This window comes from Tachypleus tridentatus, chromosome 12, assembly GCF_004210375.1.
Source record: "Tachypleus tridentatus isolate NWPU-2018 chromosome 12, ASM421037v1, whole genome shotgun sequence".
NCBI lineage: Eukaryota > Metazoa > Arthropoda > Merostomata > Xiphosura > Limulidae > Tachypleus > Tachypleus tridentatus.
In genome coordinates, this window is record NC_134836.1 from 56,017,259 (window position 1) to 56,045,104 (window position 27,846).

At 34.1% G+C, this 27,846-nt stretch overlaps 1 protein-coding gene across 2 annotated transcripts; it reads right to left on the bottom strand.

The window, feature by feature from the left end:
• Positions 1–1,777: 1,777 nt before the first annotated feature.
• Positions 1,778–27,613, bottom strand: LOC143233366 (uncharacterized). 2 transcript variants are annotated; one of them, XM_076469547.1, is made up of 5 exons: positions 27,266–27,613; positions 12,846–13,205; positions 9,879–10,190; positions 5,438–5,543; positions 1,778–2,031 (listed from the first exon to the last, which is right to left on the bottom strand). In XM_076469547.1, exons 1-5 carry the CDS (start codon positions 27,333–27,335, stop codon positions 1,950–1,952), a joined length of 930 nt encoding a protein of 309 aa, XP_076325662.1. In that variant the 5' UTR covers positions 27,336–27,613; the 3' UTR covers positions 1,778–1,949. The 2 variants fall into 2 exon arrangements, with proteins under 2 accessions (XP_076325662.1, XP_076325663.1); XM_076469548.1 differs by having other exon boundaries at positions 1,778–5,092.
• Between the last annotated feature and the right edge of the window lie 233 nt (positions 27,614–27,846).

Consider the following 27,846-nt stretch of genomic DNA (forward strand, 5'->3'; position numbering starts at 1 on the left):
TGCGATGCCTGTAGGAGGCGCCATTAGCATTTCCCTGGAGGATATGAAGACCAGTTTTTGCATCATGATGAAAAAGCTACCCCAAGATGTACTTCACCACCTCCTGTGTGTTCCCTGCGGAAAAGACACTTTTCTCATTTGCTCTTGAGGCAAATGATGAACATGGACCATACCGTTAAATTTAACATGCCAGAAACAGGGCTCATCTGAAAATATGACACGTTTCCAGTGTCGTAATTATAACTTAGCATGCTGCCTTACCCATGTAACATGGTGACGGTGGTGAATTATGGTTAATATTCGTTTGTAGACAGGTCTTCTTTAAAAATACCTTTTTGGTCAGTCTTCTATTCACTGTTCTTCTGATAACATTGAAATTAAAGTATTAATTTCATTCAAGTTGAAAGATGTGGCATGACTTCTTCCAACTTTAACGTATTAACATGATCAAAACACGGTTACATCTGGCAGAAATTCCCAGAAACAACGTTTCCTGCAGTTCTTTAACGTTTCTGGATTCTTCATACAGTATAACTGGAATTCTCTAATCTCCTGTCAATGTTCATGTGCTTCATATAATTTCTGGACAGATAAGGAATTTGATGCCCTGTAACTCCCGACACGTGACGAGACATGACTCTACACCAAGTATAGAGAAACTTCCAAACGGAGCGTTCGCATGTTTCCAAAAGAATTGTTATACCGAACATACACCATTCTGAACAAACAGGGAATTATACCAAACATACACCATTCTGAACAAACAGGGAATTATACCAAACATACACCATTCTGAACAAACAGGGAATTATACCAAACATACACCATTCTGAACAAATAGAGAACAGTATTGCGTTGAAGTGAGCAACTTCCGAAAAAACTTGTACATTACAGAATAACAATCCTACATGTTTGTTTGACCCTATGTTACCTTTACTGTTACTACACAGGCGTTTATTCATCAACTACTTTCTATGACATCAATACAGAACAGCATGCAAACATTTTGAGCAAGACGGTATAGCTTAGAGAAGTGGACAGCTTCGAAGGACCAATAGGTTCCTCGTTGTCATCAACTGTTGTTTCTTACACGAATACGGAATTGTAGTAAGTGCGTGATTTTTTTCAAATAAAAACATTAATTCTATTTGTGTAATATTGGTTAATTTCGTTATTTTTTATTAATTATACGTTATCGGTACTATTCAATTTTCGTATTCAATTCCTATTTAGATTTAGCCACACGTCATCAGTTTGCTATATTTTTATATTTTACTGTTATAATTTTCGCAGCTATATTGAAACAAGTGTTTCTTCAAGAGGTAACATGACATATTTCTAAACTATATAAAAGCAACATTGTAGTAACTCAGTTGTTAATGTAGTATAGAGACAATAAACAATGGTACAAATATACCCACTTCGTATTGTGTTCCGGAATGATCACTAATTGCTACAGAAACTATTCAAAAGTTACCGCGAATGTTTTGTGTGTGTTCATACGTCCTAAAGATGAGTTAATCAGATAAATAGTACTGTTAGAATTAGTACCAGTTGAAACATACGCTTGCTTGGCAGTGGGTGGTGATGACTAGCTGCCTTCCCTCTAGTCTTACACTGCTAAATTAGGGACGGTTAGCACAGATAGCTCTCGAGCAGCTTTTCACCTTTCGTTTAGTTTTATCTATCGTTTTTAATGTCCATTGAGTCTAAATTAAGCGATACGAAAAATAACATATGCCTTAGTGCTAATGAAACGAAATAAAGAGCTCAAGGCTTCAAAGATATAACTTTATTTCATTACTTACTACAGTTTAACCACAACAAACAAGTACAGCTAGTCAATAATTACGTACAATATATATGTTTTGGACACATCAACAAGAAAATAACAAAACCAACACGTGGATTATAACTTTTTTTTCCTATTTGCAAAATCGAATAATATCTCATCTGTTTCTTCTGTTTTTCACATTTAGCTGTTTTGTTAAGATATTTGAAAAACGGAACCAAATATCAAAGAGAAAGTATCTGAATAAAAAAATAATTATTATTTCTGTGTCAAGTGCTACATTATTCAGCCTCTAACAGTTGTGTATTTTAAATTCTAACATAACTCATTTTAACAAGCCTTTCAAGAAACATTATACTGGTAAGACTAATGTGAATAAAAAATGTAGCTAACGTATTTTAAATTTGTCCATATCTCACCAGAAATAGAATATTAAAGGTCATGTTCTTATAACTCACTAGAAGTAGAATATGAAATGTCATGTTCTTCTAAGTCACCAGAAATAGAATATTAAAGGTCATGTTCTTCTAAGTCACCAGAAATAGAATATTAAAGGTCATGTTCTTATAACTCACTAGAAATAGAATATGAAATGTCATGTTCTTATAACTCACTAGAAATAGAATATGAAATGTCATGTTCTTCTAAGTCACCAGAAATAGAATATTAAAGGTCATGTTCTTATAAGTCATCAGAAATAGAATATGAAAAGTCATGTTCTTCTAAGTCACCAGAAATAGAATATTAAAAATCATGTTCTTATAAATCACCAGAAGTAGAATATTAAAGGTCATGTTATTCTAAGTCACCAGAAATAGAATATGAAAGGTCATGTTCTTATAACTCACTAGAAATAGAATCTGAAATGTCACCAGAAATAGAATATTAAAAATCATGTTCTTATAAGTCATCAGAAATAGAATATGAAAAGTCATGTTCTTCTAAGTCACCAGAAATAGAATATGAAAGGTCATGTTCTTATAACTCACTAGAAATAGAATCTGAAATGTCACCAGAAATAGAATATTAAAAATCATGTTCTTATAACTCATTAGAGATAGAATATGAAATGTCATGTTATTCTAAGTCACCAGAAATAGAATATGAAAGGTCATGTTCTTATAACTCACTAGAAATAGAATATGAAATGTCACCAGAAATAGAATATTAAAGGTCATGTTCTTATAAGCCATCAGAAATAGAATATGAAATGTCATGCTCTTCTAAGTCACCAGAAATAGAATATTAAAGGTCATGTTCTTATAACTCACTAGAAATAGAATTTGAAATGTCATGTTCTTCTAAGTCACCAGAAATAGAATATTAAAGGTCATGTTCTTATAACTCATTAGAAATAGAATATGAAATGTCACCAGAAATAGAATATTAAAGGTCATGTTCTTATAACTCACTAGAAATAGAATATGAAATGTCATGTTCTTCAAAGTCACCAGAAATAGAATATTAAAGGTCATGTTCTTATAAGTCATCAGAAATAGAATATGAAAAGTCATGTTCTTATAAGTCACCAGAAATAGAATATTAAAGGTCATGTTCTTTTCAGTCACCAGAAATAGAATATTAAAGATCATGTTCTTATAAGTCACCAGAAATAGAATATTAAAGGTCATGTTCTTATAAATCACCAGAAATAGAATATTAAAGGTCATGTTATTCTAAGTCACCAGAAATAGAATATGAAAGGTCATGTTCTTATAACTCACTAGAAATAGATTATGAAAGGTCATGTTCTTATAACTCACTAGAAATAGAATATGAAAGGTCATGTTCTTATAACTCACTAGAAATAGAATATGAAAGGTCAATTAATATAAACATTACTAAAGAATAGAGAAAACCCGAGTATTGCCGTCTTATTATTTATCACTGTTTTTGACTTATTATATCATCTCCTATTAACATAGTGTTCATAACTTATAATTTATTTGTACCTCCCATATCGATAAACAGATGGCGTAGCAGCAATGAAGACCACATTTGCTACATATGTGTCGCTTCGTATGACACTATTTAAGAGTCTGCCTCGAAATATAGGAGTTATTCACGAGGCCTGGCACATGAGAAAAAAAAAATTCTAACACACACAACCTACTTATTAGAACCGATAGTCTCAGGTATGACTTACAAAAATCAGTAATATCAGGTATCCTATGCGAAAACACTTCTAACACACAATCCTATTTACTAGAACCGGTAATCTTAGGTGACCTATGAGAAATCACTTTTAACACTACTAACCCATATATACGTATACAATTTGTTATTTTAACTCAATATAATTACTATAACCAGCTCAGTTAGGCTAAATTATTGTTTCACAATATATCATTTATTAAGGCTACTATACTTAACTTCATAAAGACTGAACAATGTAACGAAACGTGCAACACAATATATTTTATTGAAAATAATTACGTTTTAATAAAGTTTAATAATTAAAATCATAGGGAAAGACTGCGTTAAAAACAGCAAATCCAAACCTCTGACTAATTATATAATTTGTTAATTTGACTAAAATATATATATATATGCACACACACACACGAGGGATTTGAAGACGGATATAAAAAGTTATAAGAACTGAATTATGACTTTTTCTTGAGTGCTATCTTCAAATTGTAGTATTGGTGTTTCGTGTATAAATAGACAAATATTGAACAGCTAAGAAACGTAAGTGTTACCATCCATAGCCTGTGGTTTCAGGTTCATTTTACCACAATGGTTAATCATAAGTGAGAAACTACTTCTATGATAAACGTGTATATATATGTAATGGCACAGACTTTGTTATGAAGTAAAATAGCTCTAACGATCTTGTTATTTCCCGTTTGTTTTTTTTCCACAGTGGTATATGTGTCTGTTTCACAAATATATAAATCTATTACCTATTATAAATTATCAAGCTTTTCACTCATATCTTGGTGATAAAGTATCATGTACAGTACTATCTCATAAAGTCACTTTTGTTTCTTAAGTCCATCCCAGTAACTAATGTCTATGAACGCGACTCGCATAATAAATTCATTACATGTTTTAATATTCCTCCATGGCAATCTTTCACGGCTCACTTAGTAAGCCGTTAAAACTTGTAACGCGTGAAACAATATAATAAACTTTACTTACAAAACTCGCACAACTTTAGCGCACTGTTAAAATAATATTCAAATAATGTGTCAGACAAGTGATAGTCCTGGAAACTTCATGATGTAGAACAAAATCTTTATTTACTGTTATTTCACTTCTTATCTTACAATGATCATCAGGTTTTTGGTCCGTCAGCTGTTAACAAGAACGAAAGTGTGTTACTTAAAAAGACCAGGTCCAGAGCTTTCTTATGAATTACAAAACAATTATTGGTAGTTTTGTAATGATGGTATTAAATAATAGCCTTAATGATTAATACACAGAAATAAAGTAAAATACACACACACACACCTGTATATAATGCCACATTATGAACTATCCTGTGAGAGATAACAGACAGCATGTAAATAAATACATGCAACATGTAATTTTAAAAGTAATAAGGAAAATATATAACTTTAGTAATTGTCTCTGAGAGACTGTTTGTTTGCTTAATGAAAAAAATACACATTTAATTATAACTAGATTCTTGTCACTTACCTTTTAATAAAAAAATCTTTTACAGCAATCACAAATATTCCTGTCTCGATAACAATAAGGTTTCCTGAATCATGTTCAAGTTTACCACTGTTTCTCGGAGCTGTACCTGAGAAATGGAAGAGACAAAGCATTGTCTGTATTAATTAGTATTTATCTACGACGAAAAAAAAATAAGTTAATATTTTGAATCATAACAAAAACAGATTATCTGATAATATTGAATTACTACAAAAAAAACAACAGAAAACATTACGTCATTAATTAAACTTCGTTGTCTCAGACGGAAGAATGTAACTTACATATCCTTATCAGAGATATATCGATGTATCTGGTTCAAAATATCACGTGTTAAGAGATTTTGGCCAGAATACTTGGACTTTGAATCGAAAAGTTTACGGTTTCCGGCCAATTGCTAATAAAGCGCGTTCTTCAAAAGTTATGGTCAAAGGTTATTATTGACTGGTCTGTCGCCTCAAATCAGGGACTACTATGTACAGATAGTGATTTGTGTATCTGAGCGTAAAAATTCTAATACATACAAATACCTTTATTGCCTTAAGATTAAGAAATCCGCTAAATTATTTTTAAATAAACTGTTTTAAGTGCGTCTACAAAACAAAATACTATAAAGATATCTACAGAAAGTAAAAAATCAAGGTTGTAAAACACTAATATAACCTCTTGACCAGGATACCTCGATTGACACTGAATTGTGACAATGTGAACAGAAAATCAAGTAGATGTGAACATATTATAATCATAATTGGTAACAGGTCGATTAAATATATTTACGAAGAAATAAGTTTTTGTTTGTTTGTTTGTTTTTTAATTTCGCGGAAAGCAACACGAGGGCCATCTGCACTAGCCGTTCCTAATTCAGCAGTGTAAGACTAGAGGGAAGGCAGCTAGTCATCACCACCCACCACGAACTCTTGGGCTACTCTTTTACAAATGAATAGTGGAATTGACCGTTACTTTACAACGCCTCCACGGCTGAAGAAACGAGCATGTTTGGTGTGACGCGGATTCGAATCTGTGACCCTCAGATTACGAATCGAACGTCCTAAACACCTGGCCATGCCGGACTTTTCTGTTGAAATCCTAACTTTTTTGTATTGCTAAATAAAACTGTTTTCTTTAAAATATATAAATTTCAGCATCCAAATAATGAAACTTTTTTTTTATCAACAAAGATATCTGACTGTTAAAGCATTTCGTTATAATATTAATAAGTAGGAACCTAAGAACAGCGGCTCTGTTTCGAATCCTCGAATATGCTCGTCCTTTTAACTATGAGGGTGTTATTTTGTTTGTTTGGAATTAAGCACAAGGCTGTACAATGGGCTATCTGTGCTCTGCTCACCACAAGTATTAAAATCCGGTTCTTAGCAGCGTGAGTCCGGAAACGTTCCGCTGTGCCACTACGGACCAATGGCATTATAATGCGACGGTCAATTCTACATTTCGTTGGTAAAGAATGCCCAAGAGTTAGCAGTAAATGACGTTTTCGAGCTGCCTCCCCTCTAATCTATCACTTCTAAATTAGGAAAATCTGGCACAGTTAGCCCTAGAGCAGCTTGGCACGAAATTCAACAAACATATTAAAGTTATATGTAATTAGTTATACTCATTACAGGGTTAACTTTCATTGTTGTTGTAATTAGGTAGCTTATTCTGGTCGGAAAGTCGTGTTAATTAAAGTGTTCTTTTCTTAGTTATAAACGTATAGACGATGAAGGTAAACATATGGATCAGGCACTTTGAATATAATACTTAACAATGCGAGCTTCAAACGTATGTTAAAAACCCATTTATATAACTTTATTTATGAGCCTCGTTATGAGGCGAAACCGTAAAGGACATAACAGAATACATATCATGTAAAATATGCAATAGATTCTTAACGTATAACGTTTGTTCGGCAGACCAATCTGTGGAATGAAGTGTTACAGACCAGTGATGATGACTTAAAAAATGGGAACGTAAATGTCATAGAAAACCTCTCAAAGAACGTGATATTTCACTATCATCCATTCAATGTCATCACTATCATCCATTCAATGTCATCCAAAGAACTTTTCAACTGTTGCTAACGAGAAGAACATTTTACAGTCGCTCTTTCTCGTCTCTTACGTATTGTATTTCAAACAAAATTTCCAGGTCATTATGTGAACGTCCTTTAACGATATCTATCAGGTATTGTAAAACTATTCTCTACGTATAAGGACAAATTGTGTTCACCTTTAGGAGAAAAAGAGGTTCAGATGCTTATTTAAGTTTTTTGTGTGAGAAACTGAAGAATCTAACGTTAAAAGATGTGACTATTCTGGCTATAAATGAAGCCTCTTTATCTGTCAGATGAATATAACTCTGGATGTTATCGGGTTATACATATAAGTTGGATACACATGAGCAAGGTCATAAGTTTTACTAAGAGGTCTGGAGTTAAAATATTTGTCCACCTTAATAATTTGCAGAGTTGACTGTAAGACTTAAAACACTTCGCGAAACGTTACCAATCTTCAAACAAAAGGATATTTCTGTCTTATTAAAAACCTTAACGTTCTGACTTACACTTTTCTCGTGGGATACAGTGTCACTGGCAAAAATAAAAACTGAATTTCAAATTGATCAATTCCTATCTCGAAAGAACACATCTCAACAATGAAGTTTGAAAAGGTATCAAACTTCCTTTCGTAATAACAAGATATCAATCATGGTTCATATCTTCTCTAGAAAGATATTTCTGTGAGCTCACTTTGTCTTCTCAATTATGTGGCTTTACTCTAACTAAGTATAAGGTAGATTTCGAATTCGCGTCGCACCAAACGTATTCACCTTTCCAGCCGTGGGGGCGTTATAAGGTTACGGTCAATCCCACTATTCGTTGGTAAAAGAGTAACCCAACAGTTGGCGGTGGGTGGTGATAACTAGCTTCCTTCTCTCTAGTTTTACACTGGTAAATTAGGAACGGCTAGCGCAGATAGCCGTCGTGTAGCTCTGCGCGACATTTAGAACAAACTAAACTCTCTATACTATTTGCTTATTTCAGTTTCTATCTCCGATAAGTGCTTAAAACACATTAGCCATTAGCCAGTGGTAAGTCATCGTATTAGGCATTCGGTGGACGTAGCATATAGTGCCATGTGGCTTTACTATACGAAAACCAAACAAACTAAGCTACCAGATTTCTTTCAAATTATAAGGTTCCATTTTTGTAGACACCTGGTGAGCATTTTTGAAAATGTTTGTCTTCCGTAATCTTCATCTTTGCGTAAGACTAAAGTAAACATTATAAAGTTTTAATATTTCATATATCTAATATAAAAAGTTCTTACATTGTCTGTATTAAAGACAGATTTTTCGAACTAACCATAAATATTCAGAAATTATTTATAGTAGTAACAATTTCGTAATTAGCGGGGTTTTTAAGCAAATTTATACAACTAATTAGCTTACAGTATTTCTACGACTCCTTCGATAAGGCCCGGCATGGCCAAGCGTGTTTAGGCGTCTGACTCGTAATCCGACAGTCGTGGGTTCAAATACCGGTCGCACCAAACATACTCGTCCCCCAGCCGTGGGGGCGTTATAATGTTACGGTCAATCCCACTATTCGTTGGCGGTGGGTGATGATGACTAGCTGCCTTTCCTCTAGTCTTACACTGCTAAATTAACGACGGCTAGTGCAGATAGCCCTCGAGTAGTTTTGCGCGAAATTAAAAGCAAACAAAAAATATTTCGATAATTTCAACAGTAATTTCGTAGTGTAAAGATGAAACACTGCACTGTTTTTATTTTTCAGAAATTTGAAAATTTTTATTAATTCAAAAACACTGAGAATATTTTCTTTCAAAAGGTATGCAATTATTGTGTTAATACAAGTTTTGTTTTGAAACATACGGTATATCCTTAATTACATAAAATAATAATGAACTTTCACTAATAATTAGACCCGGCATGGCCTAGCGCGTAAGGCGTGCGACTGGTAATCCGAGGGTCGCGTGTTCGCGCCCGCGTCGCGCTAAATATGCTCGCCCTCCCAGCCGTGGGGGTGTATAATGTGACGGTCAATCCCACTATTCGTTAGTAAAAGAGTAGCCCAAGAGTTGGCGGTGGGTGGTGATGACTAGCTGCCTTCCCTCTAATCTTACACTGCAAAATTAGGGACGGCTAGCACAGATAGCCCTCGAGTAGCTTTGTGCGAAATTCCAAAACAAACAAAAAAATTACTAATAATTATCAGAAATGCATGTTAACTTTATTATTTTCTCAGCACCTACTGTCATTAATTGTCAATCGTATCATTACCCTTTAAATTTAATCTGATATTGGAATAGAATACACTGAATTACAGTTCACTGGTTTTTTTGGTCTCATAAATTTGACACAAAGTAATTACTAAATCACGTTTTTTATGTATGGTTTTGTTAGGACTTACTTGGAAAATAATGTAGGGTCCTTTTAGTTTTAATATTAGTCCTAGGAATGAACAAAACACACTCCACGATATGCTCTTCGGGGAATAATCCATCATCATCTAATTGGAGAAAGACGTGAACATTGTACAGACCATTATAATACGAGCTTGTGTTTTGAACTTGTACCTCCTTGGTGTTATATAATGGTGTTGAGCTGGTACGCAGATGAACTGTAAGCACTGGAAGGGGAAAAACGCCCTCTACCTCACAAGTGAAATTTGCAGATCCTTCGTTCACTATGGTGTAGTTGAATTCAAATTTCCTGGGCAAAACTACATAAACAGTTAGCTTAATTAGTTACAAACACCAATATCGAAACATGTTTTCACTTTTTTTATAAATCGCACTGAATGCCAGTAACTGTAGGCTAAAAAGGTAACGATATATTTTTTAGGCTTAAATTGCTAATTTACTGCTTTTCCAATCATGTTATAAATATATATATATATATAAATACTGTTTTAGTTAACTCAGTCATAAAGAGAATCAGATTACAACATGAGTAATTAGAGATGATGAACTTTATAAAAAAAATAACATTTAATTTAAATCATCGATTATCTTGAGAAAATCAAACAGTTTGTTTTGGGGTTTATCAGTTATGAAGCTATAAATTGTCAAAATACAGGATGTTCGGAAAATCACTGTGCCGTTTTGTATGTTAATAAATACATAAGTGCACAGTGACTTTCCGAACACCCTGTATAGTAAAAATGGGGACATTTTAAAATTATATTAATTATGAGTTACATCTGTATAGTTACAAAAATAACACAACTAAAAACATTGGTCTAAGTTAATTCGAGAATTTTTCAAATGACAAAAATACATAATTAATTAACATTTGAAAGTAAAACCTAAATGCAGAAATGGAAAGCAGCTTTATACGCTGTCAACACCCAATAATTCGAACTAACTCTTTATTTGTTTTCGATGTTTGTTTGTTTTTATCACCTCTCGGCCTCTTCTTAGTTAATATGTTTTTTTTTCTACAAATATGTGCTATCATGGCTTGCCGTCTAGATAGCCAAATAAATTCAAACCAATCCACTGTCAAAGGCAAGGTGTTAATATTTTGTGATATATGGTTCTAGAATATGTAAACTCATATCACCAGAACATAAATTTTCTCTGTGACACTCATGATTCTCTTACATGACCATATAGCAAGAAACCCTTCAATGGCCTTTAGATGCTCTTCGACAAGGTTTTCCATTCTAATTACAAGTAAACGTGACATAAAAACTACCTTATTAGCTGGTATGAATGGAGACTATTATAACATTTTTGTTTTCATACTTGCTTCTACTCAACAAAAATTTTAAGAAATGTAGGATTACTCTTTGTTATATTCTACGTTAATTAAATGTGAATTAAAATTATATCATTAATAAATATGTTTTTCATGTTTAGGCCTAACACTGAAAGAGCGTTTAATGCAGTTAGGATAGTTCTATACTGTCTCGAACTTTACGATAGTGGTAGCTACATTAACCCTAATACTATGTTACGAAACAGAAGAGTAAAATGAAGACATGTAAGATGTTGTTTGTTTATAAGGAAAGAATATAAAAAGATATCAGTCGAGTAAGGCCTAAAACTCGGCCCCTCATGACCAGGTGGGTTAAGGTGTTTGATTCGTAATTTAAGGGTTGCGGATTCGAATCCCGGTCGCATCAAACATACTCGCCCTTTCAGCCGTGGAGGCATTATAAAGTGACGGTCAATCCCACTATTCGTTGATAAAAGAGTAGCCCAAGAGTTGACGGTGGGTGGTGAAGACTAGCTGCCTTCCATTCAGTCTTACATTGCTATATTAGGGACGGCTGACGCAGATAGCCCTCGTGTAGCTTTGCGCGAAAGTTAAAAACAAACAAACAAGGTTTAACAGAGGTGTTGGAAACTCTGATGTGAATATATTTATATATCGAGAGAAGACACACTTTCTTCATCTTATTTTAGTGTAATTAGAAGCATGTCCCTTTTCATAACGAAACACTAGAACTCAGTTGTGTAATACGAATGTTTATATCTTTTGTTTTGTTGAATTTCGCCCACAGCTACTACAAAGCTATCTGCGCCAGTCGTTCTTAATTTTGAAGTGATATACTAAAGGGAAAGCAATTAGTCAACATCGCTTGCTGCTACATTTTGAGCTACTGTTTACTAACCTAGAGTGGGATTGACCGTCATATTCATAATGTAAATATAAACATGTTAACCGGAGTATCTCGATCCCCAGATCTGCAGATTGCGAGTGGAACTGCTGAACCGTCAAGTCACGCAAACCTACTTGTACGATAACGTAATATTTTGTGGATAACGTATAGTTACTTATTTCTAGTGATTCTTTGATTATGAATTTCCCGCAAAGCTACATTAGGATTGTATGCGCTAACCGTCCCTAATTTAGCAGTGTAACACTAGAAGTAATGCAGTTAGTCATCACCACCCACAGCCAACTCTTTGGCTACTTTTTTTCCAACGAATAGTGGAATTTACCATAACATGATAACGCCCCACGACTGAAAGGTCGAGCATGACTGGTGTGGCAGGGATTCGAACCAGTGATCTTCAGATTACTAATCGAGCGCCCTAGCCACCTGGCCATGCCGGTTCATTATTTTCTTCTACTGAACTAAAAGAAAGAAGTTTTTTTTATAGTTTCAGTGAACAGAGAAGTGCAATAAAACTAGGCCAATAAAACAAATAGATAATGAAAAGAATAATAATGAATTATCAGTACAATTTAGAAACATGAGGTAAATTTTGTATAAGATTCTTTTGATGTCATGAAAATGTGTTAAAGTTTATCAGTAAAAACAATGTTTTATGTCGTTAAAAATATAAATCTATACGTATAACTTAGATCTCTCGTACTTAGATATTAAATTAAAGAAATGTTATTTATTTCTACGGTTGTTTACCATAAATCACCATCCATCCACTTTTCCAATCTTCATCCGCGATAGACGCAACGTTACACGTGTACTTTCCACTCAAATCGGTGGTTGGACGAAGGATTTTCAAAGCCCGGTACTTAGTAAACTCGGAAGACGGAGATATGCTATAGCTCATATTGATCCGATCCTGGAGTCTGTAGGAAGGATGTCGAGAATGGAGTTCAGGGATCCACTGGTAGATAGGCTCAGGGTCATTATTCAAGAACCACTTGACAACAAGATGGCGATCTTCAATAGAGTAACTGTATTCACAATCCAACACCACTGAAGTCCTGGTGCCATTTTCTATCCAGCGTGGTACAGTCACTTTAGTTATTTCTAATCCTAGGATCAACCGATACGAGACACAATCAAACAATTTTTGTACTATATCCAATTAACACATTAATTAACACATTAATACATGTCATTTTGTAAAAATTAGAAGAGTAAATTTAATTTAAAAACAGATATAATTTCTTTACCAATTTTTTTCATGTATTACTTGTTATAAGTCATACCTGTCGATTACACACATCAAAAAAACAAGAATGTTATCTGAAACTAGAAGCAGACCCTTTAAAAAAATAACCAGTTTCATTTTATAGAGATTTAAGATTAAATGTGGCGCGGATAAAATTACGTTCCCAACTTTCTTCAAATATCAGCTGCTCTGGTTGGCTTTTAAAAATGACCACATTGGATGTTGATAATAATTCAAACTAACAATCACAAGTGTACTATAAAACTTATAGTCGTAGTTGTAAAAGTATTTTAATGACTAAATCTTTCTTTTTCCTGTCCACAGATAAGAGCGAATCCGATATCCTATATTTTGTAAAAACGGCTCGTTTGGGTTGAAAAATATTTTACGTAGAGGAGCGAACAACGTTTCGACCTTCTTCGGTCATCGTAAGGTTCTCAATCCAAACTATCCGTTTTTACATATATATATTTCTCTACAAGTGGGTTTTCTCGACATCATTGAATCCGATATCCTCTTTTCAGTTTAAATCTTGTCCCAAAAATACTTCTGTTTTACCTTTTAGATTGCGTTTCATAACATCATATCTTCCAAAGCTGGTCTTCGTTGGACGCATAAAGATCTTCATTTCAAAGTACTCCCGGTAGCTCAGGTCTGACTTCGAGTATTTATGATGTCAGAAATTCTAGGTTCGATTCCAGCTGCAGATGCAATGCTTATAATCTATTGTGTAAATTTTCGTTCAGCAGGAGACGAAATCTTTCTCCAGATTTCTAAGTAATTATTTTGATTAACTTATTTGTTTACCCTTTAAGATGTTTTTAACCACGCGTATATGACAAGGAAATCACATAATTTATACATGAAATCCAAACATTCATTGTACTGTGGATTAGCTTTCAAAAACACATTGCATTGCAGAATCACGATATTATATGAATATTCGAATGGAACAAGAAATCTTGAAGAAATATTGTTCACGTTGAACTATCATACACAACCAATTCTGGAGTTAAACCGTGTTAACTCCTCGTTTAATTTTAACTGATACAAAGAGGTAGATATGAAGAGTAGAAAACTTATCTTCTGATTGAAGAAGAATGATATTCGATATCCATCGTCACTTCTGAGTAAAATTACCTTTCTTTCCGTGTCTAGGTTATGGACAAACTAAACCACATTTCACATCATCTACAACGTTTAAAAGTAAATGAATAGCAAAATTGCGTAATATAAACATAATACATAGCTCTGTAATAAGATAAGATTATGAAATAAATACATGTGAGATTATTGTTTGTTTTTTTGAATTTCGCATAAAGCTACTCGAGGGCTATCTGTGCTAGCCGTCCCTAATTTAGTAGTGTAAGACTAAAGAGATGGCAGCTAGTCATCACCACCCACCGCCAACTCTTGGGCTACTCTTTTACCAACGAATAGTGAGATTGACCGTGACATTATAACGCCCTCACGGTTGAAACGGCGAGCATGTTTGGCGCGACGGGAATGCGAACCCGCGACCCTCAGATGACGAGTCGCACGCCTTAACACGCTTGGCCATGCCGGGCCGTGAGATTAAAAAACATGCATGTAACTAATAAGGGTTAGGGTTAAAATTTAAAATTCTTAGTTCGTTTTTTTGTTTGGAATAAAGCACAAAGCTAAACAATGGGCTATCAGTGCTCTGCCTACCACTGGTTTCGACATCCAATTTCTAGCGGTGTGAGTCTGCAGACGTACCTCTGTGTCACTGGGGTGCGCTCTTAACTTGTCATAATCCAGTACAACGATGAGTGGATCATACATTTCACTTATTTCACTAGAAAATCATAATTTCTTAACACGTCTAAAAGTTGTACGTTTCATTTTGATGTTAAAACATACGGGAAAATAACCCTTGACCGCAGAAGAGATATACAGACAATTGTATGTTTCAAACCCATAATTTATTCACGGCCATGATACTGGCGAAACCATGGTTATAAATAAATGATGTATTTGTGGTACGTATAATCGTCTCTTGTTTTCCTTAGTTATGTAATTATCGAGTTTCATCAAATATCGACTGCTTCAAGTATAAAGTGACACAAAGTTCCTTACTGGTTATGAGATATGATATCTCTAAAATGTAAACGCGTAATGCTTGTAGCGTGGTGTAAGTAGAACACGTAGAGTCAGAAGACACATATTGATAGGTACACAAAAAGCTATTTTATTTTGCATACAGTAGACCAAATGACAGACACGTGATTTTAGAGATTATAACATCTCCCCACAAACACCTCCCTAGTAAGAAAATTCGCGTAAAGTGAGATCGTAGGAGGCTGGGAGGTAAAACGTATGAATTGCAAAAGGGGAGGAAAAATGAACTCTGTGAAAGATAAAATGTAGTTTTCTCTAAATCCATGAATCTAATGAGGTATTACATAGTTTATTAGAAAAGATGAATTATTTGGTCTTGTAAATTAAATTACACAGTTATTGCAGAGTTGCTATCTCCATTTTGTAATCAAAATATTACATATATCCTAATTTACTGTTAAATCAGAGCATGTCTGAGGTTGATATAATTAACTTTCTGTAATACGTCAGCATCCATAACAGAAGTGTTAACAGTGAGTGTTAAATAAATGGGAGGAAATTTCATTATAAATCATTCAAACCTACACGACATCAAATACTAGCTTTACGAAACCTGTTCGATCAGTTTCAGTGAATGAACCATTTCAATACAATAACACACTCTCAGTAATTTTATTTTGCTTTTAATGATTAGTACAAAAGGGAGTTAAGGCGAATTCATCCCTTTGTTACTTCATTTTTTCTACCTTTAGAAGTAACAAGAAGCAAGTTGAATAAATAACATAATAATATCACTTTAATTTATTCTATTAAGAGAATATAATAAGCCTTTTATGCAATTTATGTGTGTTTTAAGGGAACACACTTTTGCATATTTTATTCTACGTCAAACATAATAGCGAAACATTTGTTTTTGTAATTGTCAAAACCCAGACTTCCATACTATTGTCATGTCTTGTTTCATAAAAGGCATTTTTGTATAATTATTCAGATAAAAATGTCTGAAAACTAGAATAGACTGGTCCTTTGTATTTTATATTATTTGAAATTTAGTAAGAAGTGTATTTTTGCTCTGCATTAACTAACTTGAAAAGTGTATTTTATTTTGCGTGAAGTATCAGATATCAGTATTAGTTTGTTTGAATATTTCCGGGGTTAAAATACAGAAATCCAATCATACCACTTCTCGGTTTATAATCTAATCATTCTTAGATGACACATAAAAGTATTTGTTTTTGAATTTCGCGCAAAGCTACACGAGGGCTTTCTGCGCTAGCCGTCCCTAATTTAGCAGTGTAAGATAAGAGGGAAAGCAGCTAGTTATCACCACCCACCGCCAACACTTGGGCTACTCTTTTACCAACGAATAGTGGAATTGACTGTCACATTATAACGTTCCCACGGCTGAAAGGCCGAGCATTTTGGAGCGACGGTGATTCGAACCCGTGACTCTCAGATTACGAGTCGAGCGCCTTAACCACCTGGCTATGCTGAAACCCGCATAAAAGTGAAAAACTACGATATCAGTTCATTCATAAGGATATACGCTACAATTCAATTCCTGGTGAATGAATTGTTTTACTTCCATGGCTTAAACCTAAACATTATCAATAAACAAATTACTCTTTTCAATTTTTGCAGAACATTCAAAATTCCTGTTGAATAATAAAAACATAAATTATTATGTGTTAGGGTTCGAATCCCCGTCACACCAAACATGCTTGCCCTTTCAACCGTGGGGACGTTATAATGTGACGATAAATCCCACTATTCGTTACTGAAAGGTTATTATGTGTTAGGGTTCGAATCCCCGTCACACCAAACATGCTTGCCCTTTCAACCGTGGGGACGTTATAATGTGACGATAAATCCCACTATTCGTTACTGAAAGGTTAGCCTAAGAGTTGGCAGTGGGTGGTGATAACTAGCTGCCCTCACTCTAGTCTTACACTGCTAAATTATAGAAGGCTAGCGCAGATAGCTCTCTTGTAGCTTTGCGCGAAATTCAAAACAAACCAAAACAATTATGTGTTACATCTTGTTTGTGATGGATTTTTATTAATGCGTTCTAGAAACACACGTACTTAAATATTTGCTTCCCGTCCTTCGGGAGTTGTTTCTAAATACTAAACTACCACTTATACACAAGAAATTGATAAAATTGCGCCTGTTTTGCGAAACAAACATTGTTTATCACGTAAACACGACTGTACGTAGCTCCACAATCTTCAAACTGGTAATTGTCAAAAGGTAGACGCCTGAGAGCGATATTTCAGTCAGATTCAAGCTTTGTCAAGTACTTTAAGATATATTACATCTGTGATTCATTTATTTTAAATGTTTAGATAGTAAGAAGATGACTCACGTGTTTACGCAAATTCTGTTGAAATTAAACCCAAATAACCACCAATGATATGAATCAATGATCTCAAAAACGCCTACTTCATGCTGTTAACTATTTACACGCATGCGCTAAGCATCTGTGCATTGGTCATGAATATTTAGAGTTATAAACAGATATAGATCAGTACTAAGGTCTTGTTTGAAGCCGATAATAACTAACATAACCCACCATAAAAATCAACAATATATATACATTTAGATACTCTCAAAATACATACATTCCTAACAAAACTTAAAATGATCCTGCATCAAGTTTGATTTATATTCTGTAGAATTATTATTTTCATTAAAAGAGTTTAGTTGATGAATTTTAAGCCGATCTTTAAAATATTATTTTAGTTACCAATTTGGAATAGTATTCTGTCGACGTTAACTTAGACAAATTTTGTAAATTAAAGAAATGTTTTTCTTTCTTTTAATTTCTAATATCTGGATTTATTCATTTCTTAAAGTTAAATTTACATTTAACTAAATTTACACTGAGCAGCGAAGTTTGCATTGTATCAGATGCATAAGTAGCTTGATGATCCACTTAAAACTAAATTTTTTGAACTATATTAGATATTAAGTAACATTATATAATCTTCAATTGTTAGTTTTACCCATATGTAACTAAATATTCGCTGGGTCGAATCCCCATAACTCCAAATATGCTCACTCTTTCAGCCGTGGGGGCGTTATAATATGAAGGTCAATCCCACTATTCGTTGGTAAAAAAGAGTAGCCCAAGAGTTGGCGGTAGGTGGTGATGACTAGATGCCTTCCCTCTGGTCTTACACTGCTAAATTTGGGACAATTAGCGCAGATAGCCATCGTTTGCGCAAAATTCAAACCAAACCAAGTAACCAAATATAAATATACAAAGATAACACAACTTAACCCTAACACAACATATCGTAGCCTCTGTGTTATTGTGTACTTTAAACCGTACTAACACCATGTGTCTCATATAAAGGTCCCCTGGTGGCACAGCAGCAAGTCTTCGGATTTGCATCGTTAAAATCACAGCAGCCAGTCCTGATGTGGCTTTGCTATAAAATTCACACACATACATATATACACACACACTCAACTGAAGCTATTATTCCCATATAACGTCGAACTTCCAGCTGACTGTAGACACACTATTAGACAGTTTATTAAGTGGCACCACAATTACTAAATAATATGTTTTGACAGGTAGTTTTGAATTGTTGGCTTGAATCAAATTGTCAAACGTGTTCAGACTTAATAAGCTTTGGTTATGGTGTTTGTTTGTTTAATTTTGCACAAAGCTACATGAGGGCTATCTGCGTTAGCTGTCCATAATTTAGCAGTGTAAGACTACAGAGAAAGCACTTAGTCATTACCACTCACTGCCAACACTTGGACTACTCTTTTACGAACGAATAGTGGGATTGATCTTCGCATTATAACGCTCCCACGGCTGAAAGGGCGAACACGTGTAGTCTGACGGGGATAGTTATAGTGAGGTGATTAATCAATAGTTTGTTACAGACTTCTGACTAATTGCTACATTATGTAACTGTCTTCTGTAAAGTCTGTTTGTTTGTAGTTAAGCACGAAACTACCTAAAAAGCCATCTGTGCTTTGCCCCCGGCGAGTATCGAAATCCGGCTTCTTGCTTTGTAAGTGCTCATACATGCTGATATATCACTGGGGCCTTTTTGCAAAGTCAAGTGTTAGTTGCACAAAATAAATTACTCTCAGTTTTTCATGCACAGCACTGTTATTTTGAGTTGTGTTTTTTATATCGCATTTTGGGAAATAACAAATGAAATTGACTTTGCCTCAATTTGGCAGTAAGTTTCAAGCGTACGGTTGTAACATAACAGTTTATGGTTGAAATGACTTTAGCCGACGAATTGTGATACAATATTAAATTTGGTCTCAATATTAAGAATAAGTAAAGAAATTAAGCAACAATATTGAAGCAATGTACAATGATTCAAATACAATGCTTTAATAAAACAGTGATACAAATAAGGGTTTGTCCAGATGGCGTGGCTCTGTGCAGCTTTTAGACATTTCTGAATAATCCTATAGTACAATATTGATTTTCTGCCACGTCACTGCTTAATTGGGTAGCATGTTAAAAAATGTTCACTAGCTTTACGAATAACATTTAATTGCTTTTTAACACGTTGCTAAATAACTGTTTTCTTTTTATCCACAAAAGTCCTCGTGTATATAGTACTGGACTGTGGATATTCCTCAACAAAGATATAACTATTAAACCAACAATTGGCGACATTCTAGATATCAAACTTCTATAAGAAACTTAATACAAAATGAACACAATAAGGTTAGGGTTTGGTTTGGTTTGAATTTCGCGCAAAGCTACTCTAGGGTTATCTGCGATCAATAAGGTTAGGGTTTGGTTTGGTTTGAATTTTGCGCAAAGCTACTCTAGGGTTATCTGCGCTCAATAAGGTTAGGGTTTGGTTTGAATTTCGCGCAAAGCTACTCTAGGGTTATCTGCGCTCGATAAGGTTAGGGTTTGGTTTGGTTTAAATTTCGCGCAAAGCTACTCTAGGGTTATCTGCGCTCAATAAGGTTAGGGTTTGGTTTGAATTTCGCGCAAAGCTACTCTAGGGCTATTTGCGCTCAATAAGGTTAGGGTTTGGTTTTGTTTGAATTTCGCGTAAAGCTATTCTAGAGCTATCTGCGCTCAATAAGGTTAGGGTTTGGTTTGTTTTAAATGCAAAGCTGCTCTAGGGCTATCTGCGCTCAATAAGGTTATGGAATTATTTGTTTGTTTTAACATATACGAAAGAAGTACCGATTAAAACGAGCTAAAACTGTTGTTGTTGGAGCTTTTGTAAAGACAATTGTCAGTTTCTCAATCATTTTCACATTAGCCCCAACCACAACAATTGTGAACGAAATAAAACTTTCCGTATAACAGAAACTGATATACCTGCTTTTATTCCCACAGTATATATGCTTATGTATTATAAACTAATTTCTGTAGTTACACTGGAACACTGTAGTTACACTACTAAAGACGAGTAAATATCTTTATAACTCGAGCGATTTCGAAAGGCGAATATTTAAGATCGGCCCACTTTTAAAAAGTATTAAGCCTTTACGGTGTTGCATCTCTCTCTAATTGATTTTTATTACGAAGCCAGATTTCCGCCATAAATTACATGACAGAGCATAAGGCTACATACTTGGCTGTCCGTGTCATGCTCACAAAAGGGATAAATCCCCAAATGTAGCGTTAAAGCTCTCAGGACTACCACTTAGCCATCATAGAACCAGAAAACGATAAACTATAAATTAAACTAACATAAAAATGGTTAAATGTCAAATGTTTGGGACAAATAGAAGCCCTTATGAAAATTTGTTCTTTTGTTAAAGAAAAAAAAATACCATTCTGTTCATTACTGCACCTCCCGACCCTCCAGTCAAACAAGTTATAAATTCTATTTCAGACGCAGGCTTAAGAACATAAGAGTCCGGCATGGCCAGGTGGGTTAAGGCGTTCGATTCGTAATCCGAGGGTCGCGGGTTCGAATCCCGGTCGCACCAAACATGCTCGCCCTTTCAGCATTGAGGGCGTTATAATGTGACGGTCAATCCCACCATTCGTTGGTAAAAGAGTAGCCCAAGAGTTGGCGGTGGGTGGTGAACACAAACTGCCTTCCCTCTAGTCTTACACTACTAAATTAGGGACGACTAGCGCAGATAGCCCTCGTGTAGCTTTGCGCGAAAATCAAAATAACAGAACATGAGAACTTGTTTGAACTAAAATAAGTAATAAATAAAGAAAACTTTATGCATCAAAACATTAGTCCTCCAAATACAACTCTCGAAAATAATTAATATTCTGTGTATGAAAACATAGCTCACTTATACATAGTTTGTATGTTAAGTTAATAACAATAACAGCAAGCATATCTGTGTCTGATAGTCCTGAAACCAACCCATCACAGTTTGCTATTGATTTGTTCTGGAATCAAGATAATTTCAAATTCCGACAAATCAGTTCTAGTTTTATATTTTTTACCACTTCTTACTCGTGGGTAAAAAACAGTGCCAGATTTTGGGTCTCGTCTCATGAAGCATGTAAATAGAGTAACTCTTTATGAGACCGACATCGCTTACTGTTTCCTTGGGCTTTTAAGTTAATCGGTGAGAGTTCGAAACTGGCTCAAATCTTTCTTTTGGGTCGCAAGCAAAACATTTAAGAAAACGATATGCTCTGCCTTCGTTTTAGAACACCTATAATTCACCACGCGTACTATACGTCCCAAAACTTAGGTTATGCCGTAAATAATATTACACTAACATTGATTGTTTGTTTGTTCATTGAATTTCATGCTAAACTACACGAGGGCTATCTGCGCTAGCCGTCCCTAATTTAGTAGTGTAAGACTAAAGGAAAGGCAGCTAGTCATCACCAATCATCGCCAACTCTTGGGCTACTCTTTTACCATCGAATAGTGGGATGACCGTCACATTATAACGCCTCCACAGCTGAAAAGGCGAGTACGCTTGGTGCGAAGGGGGATTCAAACCCGTGATCCCCAGATTTTACGGCTCAAGCGCCTTAACCATCGTTCCCCACTAACATTGAAAAAAAAAATAACGCAAAATATGTCTCCAAGAATTAACATAAAATTCCTATATATCGTGATAGCCCTAGCTGGTCCATAAAATTGTAAGTTGATACTCTATTAACTGTTTCTTTTTCACAGGTTTCACGGGTTCGAGAGATATGATATTATTACACCAGATCTTATATAACACTCACGGGACAAGCAGTCTAAATCTGAATGCTTTAAATGGTTGCGTCTCTGATCACTTTGTTGGGAAATTCTGGATGTTCAAAAATGTTTAGAATCGGTTTAGCTAATCCTCATCTAAATTTCAGTATTCAATATCAATAACTCATTAACGTGAGGGTTTGTCAAATATATTTTGAGTTTTTCACAGTGACACAACACTGATTTCTTCAATATACAAATTACGGAGTTTCTCGATGATCGATCAATATTTCAGTATTCGCCCCTTGAAGATTCATATCGTATATCGCAGAGCTTCGAAATTATTTACACAAGTCAGAAACTCGTGAAAAACAGAATGATGTACAATCTTAGATATTATGTTGATAGCATTTAATATCGAACACGGAAAGTTGTAGCCCCATCAATCAAAGTAAGACTTGTAAATAAGACAAGTTTTCTCTTGGTGTGTCTGTTTAAGGAGAAGACAAGATGTTTTCACAATTGAAAATTTGATTCGGTTTCATCTGTCAAGGTAAAATAAAACTACATCCGGGACAACCTGCTATTAAGTCAGTCTTCACCTCATCGAAGTAAGGCTTGAAAATTCTCAAAACTAAATGCCTCAGATTGTCATGGTTTGAGTTTTGTTATCTGATCCTATTTCTATTCACAGAAATAAAAATAAAATAAAAAGCCGATAGGTTAAGAAATCCCGAACCCTTATTGTGGTTCCAATACTGGACAGAGTAAAGAATCTTTTGGAAAGAAAAATATATAAAGATATGTGAATTCATAAGAACAAAACCAAACCATATTTTACTTTTTAAGTCTTACAAAATTCCTTTTACATAGCAATTTCTAGCATCAACACAGTAGCAAGGAAATGTTATTAAATGTTGCAAATCATCTATACATCGAGTTATATATGTTACAGTCACATATGGCTGGGTACTATCTGTGTGGTCCATGAAACTTACTGTTTTTAGAAATTACGTATCACTTCCAAAAATATTCGTCGTCGGTGTGTTTATTTTTAAGCCCGTCAACACTGGTATTTCCAAGACTGGCAACAACATATTATATAATACGGTGAGGAGAATGAAACATACATCTCGAGGCAGACAAATGTGCAACTCGAACCATAAATGTAACCGTCATGATGTATTTTGAGGACAATACCATAAAATGAGCTACATCTGGCAAAAATTGTAAGAATTTGTTTGCCTGTTGTTAAAGACAGAATCGGTTATACGTGCTCTGCCCACCAGGGGTGTCAAACTCAATTTCTAATGTAGTAATTCCGCAGACGTACCGCTGTGTCACTGTAGAGACGCAATTGGTATGAGATCTCACCAAATAGAAATCAGAAACCTGATGGTGCAGAATTACCTGATTTGTTATTTTCATTTGATTGTTCTATCCAAGTGTTTAACTTATTCGAATTTATTATGCAGAGTACACATAACATTGTCCGAAATATAACGGAAAAAGAAACATCTTGGAAGTTATGTTTTTAACTACTATTGTTTTCATTAAATAATAGTATTTTCAATATATTTCGAGGCACCACGACTCGTTTAAAAATTTTATAGTCTCATCACGACTGAGAAAAATGAAAGCTAAAGCAAAATTCTTTATAGTCCACGTTGAGTCGTTGCACATGTTAACAACTGTGTATTTGACATAAAATGAGTTAACAGTGTACAGTTGATATGGAGGATATGGTGATTTGCGTAAAAAAAAAAGATAAAACCTTAGCACTTTATCAGTGAAAAAATACAAAATTTTATGGTACTTGGGGCATTTTATATTATTTATTTACACCCTAATTACTGGATATCATTTCTGTTATTAATAGCGATTATAGTACTTTGGCAATAATTTTTGCTACAGATTATTTCAAAATGCATTTTGTGATGATGAAATGCGAAATACAGGATTTAGTACGTTGTATTAGAAATGATTTTTGATATATAAATATTCTAAAGGTCATGAATATATATAAAGACTGTTTGGCTAATGTGATATACAAGAAACAATATGTAGATATCTGAAATATGTATAATCCAAACATATTCATACACATAGATCATACAGCTGTGTTTAGATCGAAGACTTAGAGTTACATAGTTGGGGATATTTCGTATTCACAATGATATTCTAAAAGTAAAGAATATGGATCAATACAGCATACCAGGACCATCCAGAGAAAGATTTACAACAAGTCTTACTTCAACCTTGGTAAGGAAAATACACCTTTTTTGTAACAGGTGAGAATCCAACAATTAAAGTCAAAAGTAAAAATCATTTTTGTGTCCAAGAAAACGTAAAGAAACACGATCCGTCTGTGAAAAAGGTCAATGGGTCAACCAAGACAATATTTTCCATTGTAACTCTCGATCAACCATTGCATACTTGAAGCAGCTCAATAATAAAACGGATATTCATGATATTAATGCTATTATATACGAAGACATGCTTGCTAAGTGATGTGTGCTTTCTGCACGATACAACCATGCAATGACATTTTCGCTGCACACCTAATTTCAGGATTTATGGCTTTCAAATAGAGCATGAAAAGACTTTTTGAGATCCAAAATTATTTCAATAGAACGTACTCAATTTCTACACGTCTAATATTCTATTATCTTGAATCAAGTATTGCAGTCAACTTCCAGTAATACTGTTGACAAATAGGTCAACTAAAACTATTATTATATTGAGTCAGATATTGCAGTCGACTTGTAGTAATACTGTTGACAAATAGGTCAACTAAAATTATTATTATATTGAGTCAGATATTGCAGTCGACTTGTAGTAATACTGTTGACAAATAGGTCAACTAAAATTATTATTATCTTGAATCAAGTATTGCAGTCAACTTCCAGTAATACTGTTGACAAATAGGTCAACTAAAACTATTATTATATTGAGTCAGATATTGCAGTCGACTTGTAGTAATACTGTTGACAAATAGGTCAACTAAAATTATTATTATCTTGAATCAAGTATTACAGTCAACTACCAGTAATACTGTTGACAAATAGGTCAACTAAAATTATTATTATCTTGAGTCAAGTATTGCAGTCAACTACCAGTAATACTGTTGACAAATAGGTCAACTAAAATTATTAATATCTTGAATCAAGTATTGCAGTTAACTTCCAGTATCACTGTTGACAGACATTTCAACTAAAACTATCCTTCAGTTCAGAGAGTTTCTTCAGGCGAGCGTTTTGTTTGGTTTTATTTTTGTTGTTTTTGTCATTTTAATAAGTAACTATCTTTTGTAGTGAGATAGAACAGTAATGAAAAACCTTGTTGTGATGTCTGGTGAACAAACTGACAAGATTTTAGAGTGCAATGGTTTTTGAATTAATGATGACTAAATAAACAGAAGAAAAACATAGCATTAAAGTAATGGTATTTTATCTCTTCAGTAGCTCAGAATTTGTGAGTATTTCATCTGAGAAGTGATCTCAGTGTTCTGTTCAAACAAAAACGAATTAAATTGAAATACAGAGTAAACTATTATGGTTAGTACATGTTTATAGAAGCACAAGTATGGACGAATATAGTGCTTATATTTTGAGAATATTCTATGTTTTCATGACGTACTTGTTCCAAATTCTTTAATATAAGAATTTATTCTAGATCACATTTTACTTCAATGGTCAATTACGTAACCACATTTTATTCTGCTTTTCAAAACTTTAATTATTGAATCAAAAATATAAGCTCTCTTCGAAAAATAAGATTTTCCACTTTTTGGCAAGTAGATTAGTCCACAATTTCATACAGTTATGACAGATTTAAGTTAGATATTTTAGCAATGTATGGTAACTAATATTCCAGTAACAAGCTATAATGATTGGTAACACTTTAACACGTTAATATTTTTTTTCTGACTAACATTCTGTTAAAAATTTCAAGAAGAATTATAGTTTATCGAGCATCAATAATATTGTTTCACTTCGAAAACTTTTTTGCAGTAATAATACACTGCTAATATGTATATTATACAAACGTTTCTAATTGGTCAGTTGTTGACAGTTGAGGTTAAAAACATATATTACATTGAAACAGCTGTAAAACGTTTTCCGTATAAAAATGACGAGAGCGAAAACAAATTGAGAACATTTATTTCAAATAAATTAAATTAATGTTTCCAACTAAATTACGTTACGTTTCCATTTCGCATTCATTGTGTGGAACTACGGGTTATGACCTTTACGTAACTTGCATTGAATATCCTAAGAACAGCACGGTATCTTAACTGTGTTATAAGGGGATTAAAATGTGTTAACATTTTATATTTGATAGCTCATATAGATCACAGTACAAAACGTACAAGTATGACTGTGATTTTATACACATCTATAGAGATAATGTAGAAAGAGGTTTTATTTATAGCCTGTTTCTTCTTTTATCAAAAATAAAAACGATATTTTGAACCTTTGTTAATTAAACTAATTTCCTACCAGCAGTACGTTAAGAATGAATTTTGAAATCTAACTCTTAAAAACTACAGAGAAAAATATGAGGATAAAACAATCATATTTCTGTAACTTTAATATGGGGCAACTCATGAAACGTCCTGATATATAAAATAAGCTGAGGTTATTGAAAAAAAAAATAGTTAATTAGAAGCTATGTGGAATGTCTTATATTCAGATTTAATTAAACCCCATAAACCTCACCTGATAAAGCTGGCAGTGCAAAAAGGATTAAAACCAAACTGCTTACGTAGATTTTTTGTAGCTTTTGCATGACTTTCAAAGATATCAGAAACAGGAGGCTTCACGTGTCCAGATTACATTCCCAGTCTTTCACAACTGAGTTGTTCTATCAATAGAAAAAAACATGTCTAGAGACATTTGAACAAAATATACATAATCCATTCCTCTGACATTAAAGTAGCACTGGTGGTCCGCACGTTAGATGTCACGTGCGCGTTGAGCTTGCGGAAGCAGAGTGACGTGGAAGAATTTCTCTGGCGACCACCGCTAAGATGGCTTTTGGATTTCTAAAGCCTGAAATGTTCAGCGCCGTCTGTATGTAATGGTGGAAAAGAAACTTATCACTGATCCCCTGGTGTCAAATTACAGCCATGTTTTATGTCACCTTCCTTTATTTTCATGTTAGGGCTGTGACAATATTTTTTCTCATCTGAACCAGTGTTGTATTCTTCCATTTTTATCTTTACTTTTTCCTTGTTTTGTGTTTATAATTTTCTTTATCGGGAAACGTCCAAAAATAAAGTAAGATTTATATCTATAAA